Genomic DNA, 12,423 nt, shown 5'->3' with positions numbered 1-12,423 from the left:
ATTGCCAATTTTGCCAAAGATTGCCTAGCACTGTTTACAACAATGTTTTCCTTGTAAAGCTGCATACCCTCCTTTTCATGATATTCACGGAATATACTGGTCTTTTTACTGAATAGTCTCCCCTTCTTGAGCCGTAAACCTCAAATTAATTGCGTTGGTACGACCGCCAAAAAGAGCATCCCGATGATCAAGGCACTCTGGCGCATCAAAGGTCTTCAAGAAAGCTTTGACATCTGCGGATGTGTTTTTAAGCTGATTCCACTCACACTCCCATATGTATTGAACATGTACATTGTGTTGTTCTTTCAAAGCCTCTAGCTTTGTCAACCATTGCTGGTGCATCAACCCGTACAGTCTGTCACTGGATTGATGCTTGCTGAACAATGACACTTTGGGTGACCATGCCAGAAACCTAGAACCTAGAAATTCTTAGAAATTCATAGACTGTGCTCAAACCATCGCGATCAGCATATCCATCAATGTAGTAGACACCGATTTTCACTTCACCCCTGTTCAGGGCATGCTGTATCGATATATTCTCATCAGAGGCCACATATTCAAGCCACTGGATTGAGAATGTCTTCTGACAGGTCATAGTTGTCTGAGGGGACCAATGCAATGGTGTCCTTGGTGAGGAATCTGTTGCAAAAGACTTTCATGCAAGCCGAAGCAATCGTAATTTATTATTAAGTCAACACCACCACACTCCAGGAACTCAAGTCTGTAGCGCATACAACCCTCTCTCAAGATGACCACATCATTCACGCAGTAAGCCTTTATTTCATCCTACATGACAAAGGGGTCTGCGGAAACAGTTGCATACCATTGCAAAAATTATTATTTTTCTTTAGCCACCATGGTATTCACACCGTAGTAATGCGGGTGGGGGCCAACATAGTTCTCATTCTCCTTGATGTTAAAAAAGGAAGTAGCCTTTTTTCGAATCCTTAAAACCCTTAGCACGTGGCAAGGCCAATAGCTTCATCGGTAGGAAGCAATGACTATCAATGTATCTCTGATTGAATGTGCTGTCTGTAAAAATTATGAGCTTGCTACCATTAGCAATAAGTGCCGTGCCTATGCCATTGTTAGCAAGGTACTGTATCAAGATGCAACCATCAAAACCTTTACAGTTGTGTGCTATAAATGTGTAGTCATTATAGTTCGGTTGCCTAAACTTTTGGAAAAAAGCAGCGACACAATCATCTCCGGCTGAACACCACTTCTCGTTATCAAAGCTTATTGCGCACACAAAATTTTGGAGGGTTTTATAAAACACTGATGATTCATTTCAACCACCAGATCCATGTTACATTTGGGACACATGTTAGCCGTGCACTTGTGCTCTTTATAGTTGGTAATACTAACATTGTAATAAGAGACCGCAATCGACACAGTATTTCTTCTGGTCACACCTTTTGTGGTGCTTCAAGCGTTTATGCTGTCTATAACAAAAGTCTGAATAACATATCCGTTTACAGTCAGGGCAATGCTTTGTGTTACAGGGTTGTGTATGACAATCTTCATGAAGACAGACACTGCAGCTATGTTTACAACCATGATCACCACCGGTGTTAAACCCGGTATAACACCAGTCACAGAGATAAGACACACCCAGAAAACCCTTCAGATTCATGATGCCATAGAAATGGTTATCGTGTAAGTACATAAAGATGGTTTTAGGGTGAGTGTCCTCACTGTTTTATAGAACACCATCCCGTGTTCTATGAAAGACAACAATTTTACACCCTGTTATTTCATCAAACCGAACAATTTCTGTGAATGCCACACAAACATCTAACGCTAAACCAGCGCCCTTATATGTAACTCACGACCACTAAGCAGGGCCTCAGCATGTGTACTGCGGGTTCAACATACCCATCAAACAAACAGAAAAACATGTCGAATCATTATTCACAGCCACATATAAATGCCTTTTATCAACAGCTCTATCAACAGTGTTACGTTGTGGGGCACCACCCTCGCGTTTTTGACAATTTGTACCACCAGCTCTCGTGATTCATCAATCATAATCTCAGCATTACTCTGCATAACACTTTCAAGTAAATATAACCAAACATGCGTTCATTATATTCATCTGCTCTCATGGTCACATGTACGGGGTCTATCAGAGATTCACGAATCAACTCAATCTGCAGACAATCACCGACATGTACAAAGTCTGAAGCTCTAACAATCAAAGTATCCAAGGGCGCCATAATACTGGCATAGAATGTGCCAAAATCACCAACTTCACCAGTATTTTGTAAATGTATCAACTGTCGTAATTTAACATTGTCAAACGCATTACGTTGTATAACTCTAACATCGCCATCACTGCACTGAGTTGCATCAGAGAGCTCAAAGGAGAATCAACTAGATCGTGTGAAAAATGGGGGCTACTAAGCTCGGTTAACAAGCCTTGTATCTGAGGATTATTGTGTGCATCGCTGTGTAACAAAGTAATGGTTGGTTCATTTGTATTTTGGGGTGTGGTCGGTTGATTATGTGTAGAGGTTGTTGGCTGTTCCGTGTCTGGTCTGTTGTTTGCATTATCTTTTGCCATTTTTCCAGCTTAACGTGTAAATAACAATCCACTTTTCAGGTTAAAATATTCTAACTCAAACACACATACGTCACAGTTTTGATGAGTTGACGGTATTACCTTCGGCTTTAAAGCCTGAAAGAAAACAATGAAACAAAATCCCCTCAAATCCCCTCACGCTGTGCAGCCACATGGTAGGGTGTCCGTAACTGAATCCATTATGGTAATGTACTTTGTATCATCACCGGGCTGTCCTCAGTCCGTTAGTTGGTAAATGGAGTACCAAGGTTCAGCTGTATGCATATTGTCGTAATTGTTAATAACACTTTAGTACAAGACAAAACATTTCTGTAAATAATTAAACGTACACAAAAAGTATCTGCTCAGGTTGTGTAAGATCACAATTGCCCAGTCCAACTGACACAGATGCTGGTCACTTGGTCTAAATACAAAGAGGATTAACAAGCGTGTACAGGTAAATAAAGCTGATTACCAATAATATCAAAAGTCTACTTACCAATATTTGAAGGCCCTAAAATGTGTTTACAAAACACAGCTGGTGTTTAATTCCGCTCAACCTAAACCGGAGATTTAAACAGGCAATATGAAAGACAGCTAAAAATGCATGGATTTCGCAATCGTAAAATGTGTTGTTTGTTAGCGTTTGTAATTGCAACACAACTCAAATCAATGACTTCAAATAAAATTACTTGTACTTACAACAGAAACGATGTACTCCACGCTTGAAACAACAGCTGACATCTGTGGATGATGCAGGGTTAAATACTGTCTTTACATCACAGCCAGGGCACCTCCAGCAGGTCACGCCTCTTAACTTTGTCATTGGTTACATGTCAGTGTTCTTCATGTTAGATAAAAATTGTGTTAGAACTATACACGCATCAATGATAACAATTCTGGATAAAACTTAACTATTTAGTTCTGATGATTGTTGACGTTTGACAAACAAATATATTGATACTTCCTGTCTGGTAGAAATGCCATTCTCATTAGTTATGCGTAATGTGTGGTTGGCTGTTCCTTCAAAATAATAGCATTGCTCATGCAATGTTTGTTTACTGTAGTGCTGTGTTGGACTACAAACCGTGAAATATGGGCTGCATATACTACAGTTTGTAATAGTGTTTATTAAGGGACCATTACTACAGGGCAGATGTGATCTTAAGGCCCATCTCTTGTTAAAATGAAAAAATGGGCTGAAACTCTCCAAATCGTAAGACCCGGGCCCTTCTTTATATCTCACAAAAAGCATGTCCCCCGCATGCAATTCTGTGCTTGTGGAAAAACACGATGCTACACGCACATTGTAAAACATGGAAGTTTACATATGTTGTACCACATGGCAGTGGAACCCTGGCACCCTTTTGTTGAACACCAAACATCTTACCGCTGACACAACACTTATTTATTGCCTGGGAATTTATCATTCCGGAACCCTAAGGCCCATTTGTTAATCATCAAACATAACACACCTGTTATAACACTAGTCTGGTTTGCTCATCAGGCATTGTAAAACGTCAAACATGGACACATCAATGCAATTATAAATTACAAAGTCACCGGACATGCATACGTCACTCCAGAAGTCCCGCCCGACAGGGTCATAAATCACCATCCTGACACATTACACCCTACATTTACTACTTATATAGGAAACCTGTCTAATCTGTTAACTGTAACACGCCAACCTACTAGTGCAATTACCCCTATTACATATATTAATCTGGCTTTTATATCAAAATCTCTTGCCAACCAATCATTCTTGGTAAATTACATTATATCCTACAACCTAGATTTTATGTTTCTCACTGAAAATGTGGCTAACAGAAGATTGTAGTACTACTATTTTTAACAAGACAGCACCTGAAAAATGTAAATCATCATTCTGACACATTATACCCTAGATTTACTTCCTATATAAATTGTATGCACTCGATTCCTTCTATTTCTAATAAACACAGGAATAGAGATACCGGGTCCTAGCTAGTACTCAAAACAGTCGGCATTGCTATTTTCATAATAGCAGGGACCCGAAGCGATGGAGGAGGAAAGGGTAGATGGGAGTTTTTAGGGAGATTTTAGTTAGAGAGTCAGGAGAGGGTGTGGATACTCCGCCTATGAGTACTGTCCTTCATGCTTATCTTGTTTGGAAATGGCATTCCAAGAGCGTGACGTATGTTGACACCAAGCAGCCGGCATCCCATGATTTTTGGATGAAGCCCATCAGGTCTAATGCGATCTTAATAATAATGTCAATAAACGTAATCCCGATGTCAGCCACATATTCAGCCCAAGGATAGGTGCGGATAGGCATATAGATCCCTAAAAAACATTTGCTATACTTATGGAGTGCACTGTAGCCCTAGGTGTAACTTTTAAATGATCATGGTTAGGCGCAACCATTTGTACCTGTACTGTTCTTATTCATGGACATGTGAATTACTGCAAAAATAAAGATTTATTTTGTTTTGAAAGCCCTGAAATGTATTAATTGTATACAGTATATGATTTTTGGGCATGGATTGAAACAATTTGTACAGCCAAACGTATATCACATGAATTACTCTTGTCTGAATCCTAGCCCTGTATGTCTTCACCTCCAGCCTCAATCTCTGCCACACTGCAAGCCTCTGCCCCTGTATTGTAAATATCTAATCTTGCTCCACGCCTATCCCTAGGCAGCCTTGGCCTAAGCCCTTCCCTCAACCTAGTCCCATCCCGACGTCCTGCGCCAGCACCTTCACTAGACACAACGCATAGCTTCCCAGTTTTCAGACAGCTCCTTCACTATTCCCTTTCCCAGATTCTTTTCCTAACTCCCTCCGCAGCTCTAGTACAATTATCCACCCCAGCCACACATGTCCCTGTCCCTGGCCACTTTCCCATCACTTCTCTATCCCCAGCATCTTCTCAAGCTCCAACCAGAGCCCTAATGCACTTCTAGTCCCATCATCCAGCTATTACCCCTCCACAGTAGCCCTCCACGGTAGGCTTGCCTGGAGCAGTAGAAAAGAGGTTAGCTCTTCAGGGAGAGGATGATACAAGTTTGGCTTGGATAGAGAATGAGGCTTTCAGAGTCTTTTAAAGATTCCATATACTGGCCGCAGAACAGAAGACAAGTTATTTAACAAGCAACATTCACCCTAACATTCTCCTTTCAGACCTTATTTCTACCAGGGATTTAAACAACAGAGAAGAGCAAAGTGAATTCATAGGAACGGGGTTAGAATCTTCCAAATAGCAATGATTTCCCACTTAAAATGTGTAATATTAAGTGTCTAATGTTGGTAGTCCAGACAGAAATGGCAGGAGGTAATAGCATTCCAAAACTTTAGAGTTAATTTGCATTTTACTGCATGACGTAAGTATTTGATCATCTACCAACCAGTAAGAATTCTGGCTCTCACAGACGTTTTTCTTTAAGAAGCCCTCCTGTTCTTCACTCATTACCTGTATTAACTGCACCTGTTTGAACTCGTTACCTGTATAAAAGACACCTGTCCACACACTCAATCAAACAGACTCCAACTTTCCACAATGGCCAAGACCAGAAAGCTGTGTAAGGACAGGGATAAAAATTGTAGACCTATCCAGGGAAGGATCCGGACAGGGCCCAACAGGCAGGAAGTAAATCCACCCACATTTTCAAGCATCAACCAAAGAGACACCAATCAACCGCAATCACCCTGAAATGAGGGCCCATTATTGTGAGCAGAGTTTTTTCCCCTAATAATTGTTTTTTTGCCAAGTCATTCAAACAAGATATTAAGTCATTCAAATAAAATACTAAGTCATTCAAACGAGATAATCATCAGTATGTCTTGGGCCAAATTCATTATGCAGCAGCATTCCAAGGCCATGTAATGGTTGCTACAGCTCAACATTCTTTGATTCAGTCCATTGATGGGCCTATAATTTTTCATTCATAATTATTTGAAACCCTAAAGCAAGGCTACCTTTGAAATCCAAAGCATTTAGTCAGAATAGTGAGCAATGAGCTGAATGGTGGCACGTTGGCATGAGGTGAGTGTATTACATTGTTCTGTTGTCAGAATTCTAAACAAATGGAAAACTATTTAGAGTCTATTTACTCATAGGCACGTGAGAAGAGAAGTGTTTTTAACCTGGATTTAAAAATGGATATGTTTGGGGCACGTCTAAGATTTTCTGGTAGTTTATTCCAGTTTTGTACAGCATAAGTGCTAAACGCAGCTTCTCCATGTTTAGTTTGGACTCTGGGCTCTTCTAGCTGACCTGTGTTCATGGATCTAAGAGCCCTGCTCGGTTTATATTCTGCAAACATATCAGAAATGTATTCGGGTCCTAAACCATTCAGAGATTTATAAACTAAAAGCACCACTTTGAAATTTATTCTGTAACAGACTGGAAGCCAATGCAAAGATTTAAGAACCGGAGTGATGTGCTCTGTTCTCTTGGTCCTGGTTAACATTCTAGCAGCAGCATTCTGAATGAGCTGCAGTTGTTTTACAGTCTTTTTCGGTCCAGTTAAGAGGCCACTACAGTAGTCAACCCTACAAGAGATAAATGCATGGATGAGCTTCTCTTGGTCTTTTTGGGACACAAAGCCTTTGATTCTGGCTATATTTTTTAGATGATCGAACGCTGTTTTGTTGACCGCTTTGATATGACTGTTAGATGTGAGGTCTGAACACCAAGATTACGCACTTGATCCCTGGTTTTAAGGGCCTGAGAATCCAGCTCTTTACCAATACTTGTTATTTTATTTTTGTTGCCAAACACAATCATTTCAGTTTTATCTTTGTTTAATTGTAGACAATTTTGGTTTATCCAGGTATTTATGTGCTCTATACAGTGACCCAGAGTATATTGAGCTGTTGTCATATGGTTTTAGAGCCATATATATTTGAGTATCATCGTCATAGCTGGGTAGTTAATTTTGTTGTTTTGTAGAATTTGTCCCAGAGGTAGCATATAGAGATTGAACAGAAGCGATCCGAGAACTGATCCCTGTGGAACTCTCCATGTCACAGCCACCCTATTTCTTTCATGATTACCAATGGTGGAAAAGTAACTCCGGCCATCTAGATAAGATCTGAACCAATCAAGGACTGTCCCGGAGAGTCCTACCCAATTTTCCTGCCTATCTATAAGTGTTCTATGATCTACAGTGTCAAATGCTGCACTGAGATCTAATAGAACCTGAACTGTTATTTTATCAGAATCAACCAGTAAGAATTCCGGCTCTCACAGACCTGTATGTTTTTCTTTAAGAAGCCCTCCTGTTCTCCACTCATTACCTGTATTAACTGCACCTGTTTGAACTCGTTACCTGTATAAAAGACACCTGTCCACACAATCAAACAGACTCCAAGCTCTCCACAATGGCCAAGACCAGAGAGCTGTGTAAGGACATCAGGGATAAAATTTTAGACCTGCACAAGGCTGGGATGGGCTATAGGACTATAGGCAAGCAGCTTGGTGAGAAGGCAACAACTGTTGGCACAATCATTAGAAAATAGAAGAAGTTCAAGATGACGGTCAATCTCCCTCGGTCTGGGGCTCTATGCAAGATCTCACCTCGTGGGGCATCAATGATCATGAGGAAGGTGAGGGATCAGCCCAGAACTACACGGCAGGACCTGGTCAATGACCTGAAGAGAGCTGGGACCACAGTCTCAAAGAAAACGATTAGTAACACACTATGCCGTCATGGATTATAATCCTGCAGCACACGCAAGGTCCCCCTGCTCAAGCCAGCGCATGTCCAGGCGCGTCTGAAGTTTGCCAATGACCATCTGGATGATCCAGAGGAGGAATGGGAGAAGGTCATTTGGACTCATGATACAAAAATAGAGCTTTTTGGTCTAAACTCCACTTGCCATGTTTTGAGGAAGAAGAAGTATGGGTACAACCTCAAGAACACCATCCCAACCGTGAAAGATGGAGGTGGAAACATCATTCTTTGGGGATGCTTTTCTGCAAAGGGGACAGGACGACTGCACCGTATTAAGGGGAGGATGGATGGGGCCATGTATCGCAAGATCTTGGCCAACAACTTCCTTCCCTCAGTAAGAGCATTGAAGATGGGTTGTGGCTGGGTCTTCCAGCATGACAACGACCCGAAACACACAGCCAGGGCAACTAAGGAGTGGCTCAGTGAGAAGCATCTCAAGGTCCTAGAGTGCCTTAGCCACTCTCCAGACCTGAACCCAATAGAAAATCTTTGGAGGGAGCTGAAAGTCTGTATTGCCCAGCAACAGCCCGAAACCTGAAGGATCTGGAGAAGGTCTGTATGGAGGAGTGGGCCAACCTGGTCAAGAACTACAGGAAACAAATTATCTCTGTAATTCCAAACTAAGGTTTCTGTACAAAATATTAAGTTCTGCTTTTCTGATCAAAATACTCATGTAATGCAAAGGAATTACTTAAAAGTCATACAATGTGATTTTCGGGATTTTTGTTTTAGATTCCGTCACTCACATTTGAAGAGTACCTATGATAAAATTTACAGACTTCTACATGCTTTGTAAGTGGGAAAACCTGCAAAATCGGCAGTGTATCAAATTCTTGTTCTCCCAACTGTATATATATGTTTAAATTTGTTTTTGATTGTTTGAGAACATTTGTCCACACAGGATGTTTTCATGTCAACACACTGGTCCAAACAAAAAAAGATGTTGTCAAGAAGACACTAAAAACAGTAAATACATGACACAATCAAGTACTTGATTTAAAAGATACAACTTGTCATCTCATGAAACGTTATGCCAATCAACTATTACACTATGTCCCAAGAAAAGAAAGCAAATATTAGCAGTTTTTTCTTTTAACTCTTTTCCATTTTTTTTTTTTTACAAATGCTTTGTGTGTTTTATCCAGAGAATAGAACACACAAGGCTTAGTAAACAGAATTTAGTTACACAGATGTTGTACTCTACAGGTACTGGTCATAAAATTAGTTTTATTTCAGTAAGTCCATTCAAAAAGTGAAACTTGTATATTATATTCATTCATTAAACACAGACTGATATATTTCAAATGTTTATTTCTTTTAATTGTGATGATTATAACTGACAACTAATGAAAATCCCAAATTCAGTACCTCAGAAAGTTTGAATATTACTTAAGACAAATACAAAAAAAGAATTTTTAGAAATGTTGGCCAACTGAAAAGTATGAACAAGAAAAGTATGAGCATGTACAGCACTCAATATTTAGTTGGGGCTCCTTTTATCTGAATTATTGCAGCAATGCGGCGTGGCATGGACTCGATCAGTCTGTGGCACTGCTCAGGTGTTATGAGAGCCCAGGTTGCTCTGATAGTGGCCTTCAGCTCTACTGCATTGTTGGATCTGGCGTATTGCAACTTCCTCTTCACAATACCCCATAGATTTTCTATAGGGTTAAGGTCAGGCGAGTTTGCTGGTCAATTAAGAACAGGGATACCTTGGTCCTTAAACCAGGTACTGGTAGCTTTGGCACTGTGTGCAAGTGCCAAGTCCTGTTGGAAAATGAAATCTGCATCTCCATAAAGTTGGTCAGCAGCATGAAGTGCTCTAAAACTTCCTGGTAGACGGCTGCGTTGACCTTGGACCTCAGAAAACACAGTGGACCAACACCAGCAGATGACATGGCACCCCAAACCATCACTGACTGTGGAAACTTTACACTGGACTTCAAGCAACGTGGATTCTGTGCCTCTCCTTTCTTCCTCCAGACTCTGGGACCTTGATTTCCAAAGGAAATACAAAATGTACTTTCATCAGAGAACAGAACTCAGCAGCAGTCCAGTCCTTTTTGTCTTTAGCCCAGGCAAGACGCTTCTGACGCCGTGTCTTGTTCAAGAGTGGCTTGACACAAGGAATGCGACAGCTGAAAGCCATGTCTTGCATACGTCTGTGCGTTGTGGTTCTTGAAGCACTGACTCTGCAGTCCACTCTTTGTGAATCTCGCCCACATTTTTGAATGGGTTTTGTTTCACAATCCTCTCCAGGGTGCGGTTATCCCTATTGCTTGTACACTTTTCTACCACATCTTTTCCTTCCCTTCGCCTCTCTATTAATGTGCTTGGACACCAAGCTCTGTGAACAGCTAGCTTCTTTAGCTATGACCTTTTGTGTCTTGCCCTCCTTGTGCAAGGTGTCAATGGTCGTATTTTGGACAGCAAGTCAGCAGTCTTCCCCATGATTGTGTTGCCTACAGAACTAGACTGAGGGACCATTTAAAGGCATTTGCAGGTGTTTTGGGTTAATTAGCTGATTAGAGTGTGGCACCAGGTGTCTTCAATATTGAACCTTTTCACAATATTCACATTTTCTGAGATACTGAATTTGGGGTTTTCGTTAGTTGTCAGTTATAATCATCAAAATTAAAATAAATAAACAATTGAAATATATCAGTCTGTGTGGAATTAATGTATACATTATACAAGTTTCACTTTTTGAATGGAATTACTGAAATAAATCAACTTTTTGATGATATTCTAATTTTATGACCAGCACCTGTATATAGTATTGTAGCTTACCAACTGTATCGTCATTGTTTTTATATTCTTGCTATTGATGCCACAGTTTTTCTGCTGAAATTGGGATGGACCTGTTACACAGCCTTTCTCAGGATTGACAACATGGTCAATAGTAATGACACAAATTTTCTCTAAAACTATAGTTCTGTTCAACATTGAGCTACTCCACCACCACGCATCTGAAACCTTCTTCCTTTACCCTTGCCTTGTCCATGCTTGCAAATAACAACCCAAAGGTGACCTCTTTTACACATGAATAAGGACTGATTGCTGATCTGATTGAGCTGATGGTTGTGTAGTTGCAGAACAAGTTTGAGTTTGTCTGTGAAGACATCATCCAAATGTTACAAAAATGTGTGCGTCATACAGATGGGATGACACATTCATACTTAATGCATATTAATTGCTTAATTCAGAAAATGGAAATTGTTCAATAATGTATGTTGAGAAATACATACAGATGCTTGGCTTTCTGTGTCATTAAATAAGTTACTAAAACCCAGAACCTTACTGGTGTTTGAAGTCTGCAGTTTTAGGCGGCACATCAGACATCGTCTGTGTGTATCCTAAATGGCCTTTATGCACAGTGGTTAAACATAGTACCATGTACAGACAGGACATCCACTTGTTGACTATGGAAGTTCCCAATACACTGTTCTCTAATCTTTATCTCTCTCTGTAATCCTGCAGATGCAGGTAGAGCAGTCCATGCACCAGACCACATCAATGAAAAGGTGGTGCAGCTTTTTAGAAGTAAAAGTGAATTCACCTTCCTGGCCTCCATCCAGCAGAAGTCCTCCACGTCGGGAGTCATCTTTTCCATTCATGAATCTGAACACAGGTAATACATCTTTTTATTTTTCAGCAGGCACTATTTGCCAACACTATCTCCAACTTACGTTCCCAGCCATGACTCTGAATGGACCCTGTTTGAATTGAGCCCACAGATGATTTCTTGTCGCTTTTATACCCTTAGCATTTTTTCGATCAGCCTGTTCAAAAGATCAATTTCAGATTACACTGCTTATGCGAGTAATGCAAGGAAAGGAGTAGCATATTTATAAGCTTAAGGAATGCCTGCTTTTCATTTAGCATGATTGACTCAGAAAAAATAGTTGTCCTCTGGTTTTCCTATCATACTAGTGCACATTTTCAATTGGGTTTAGAATTGGGGTTAGGGATTAGGAGTTAAGGCTAGGTTTAGATTGAAGGTTATTTGTTAAGTTTCTGGGGCTAGGGTTAAGGTTACATTTTTAAATTTAGTTTTAAACCCTGCATCTCAATAATTACGTTAGCATACAACTATTGTGTAAAACGCAATTACACTCATTATGTCTCATTATGAATGACA

The 12,423-nt window shown here is 40.4% G+C and overlaps 1 protein-coding gene across 5 annotated transcripts in view; it reads left to right on the top strand.

The window, feature by feature from the left end:
• LOC105031116 (protein kinase C-binding protein NELL1) overlaps window positions 1–12,423 on the top strand; it is a 781,285-nt gene that overhangs the window by 97,019 nt on the left and 671,843 nt on the right. For all 5 annotated transcript variants that reach the window (XR_003782803.2, XR_004576720.1, XM_029124715.2 and 2 more), the window contains one exon: window positions 11,763–11,913. Coding sequence is in view for 3 of the 5 variants with exons in the window: in XM_029124715.2 (XP_028980548.1) it covers window positions 11,763–11,913 (151 nt within the window). In the remaining 2 variants the exon portion in view is untranslated. The remainder of the gene's footprint in view (window positions 1–11,762; window positions 11,914–12,423) is intronic.

Source organism: Esox lucius, chromosome 2 (genome assembly GCF_011004845.1).
Source record: "Esox lucius isolate fEsoLuc1 chromosome 2, fEsoLuc1.pri, whole genome shotgun sequence".
Taxonomy (NCBI): domain Eukaryota; kingdom Metazoa; phylum Chordata; class Actinopteri; order Esociformes; family Esocidae; genus Esox; species Esox lucius.
The sequence above is the reverse complement of the archived record's forward strand: the minus strand, read 5'-3'. Positions and strand labels throughout refer to the sequence as shown.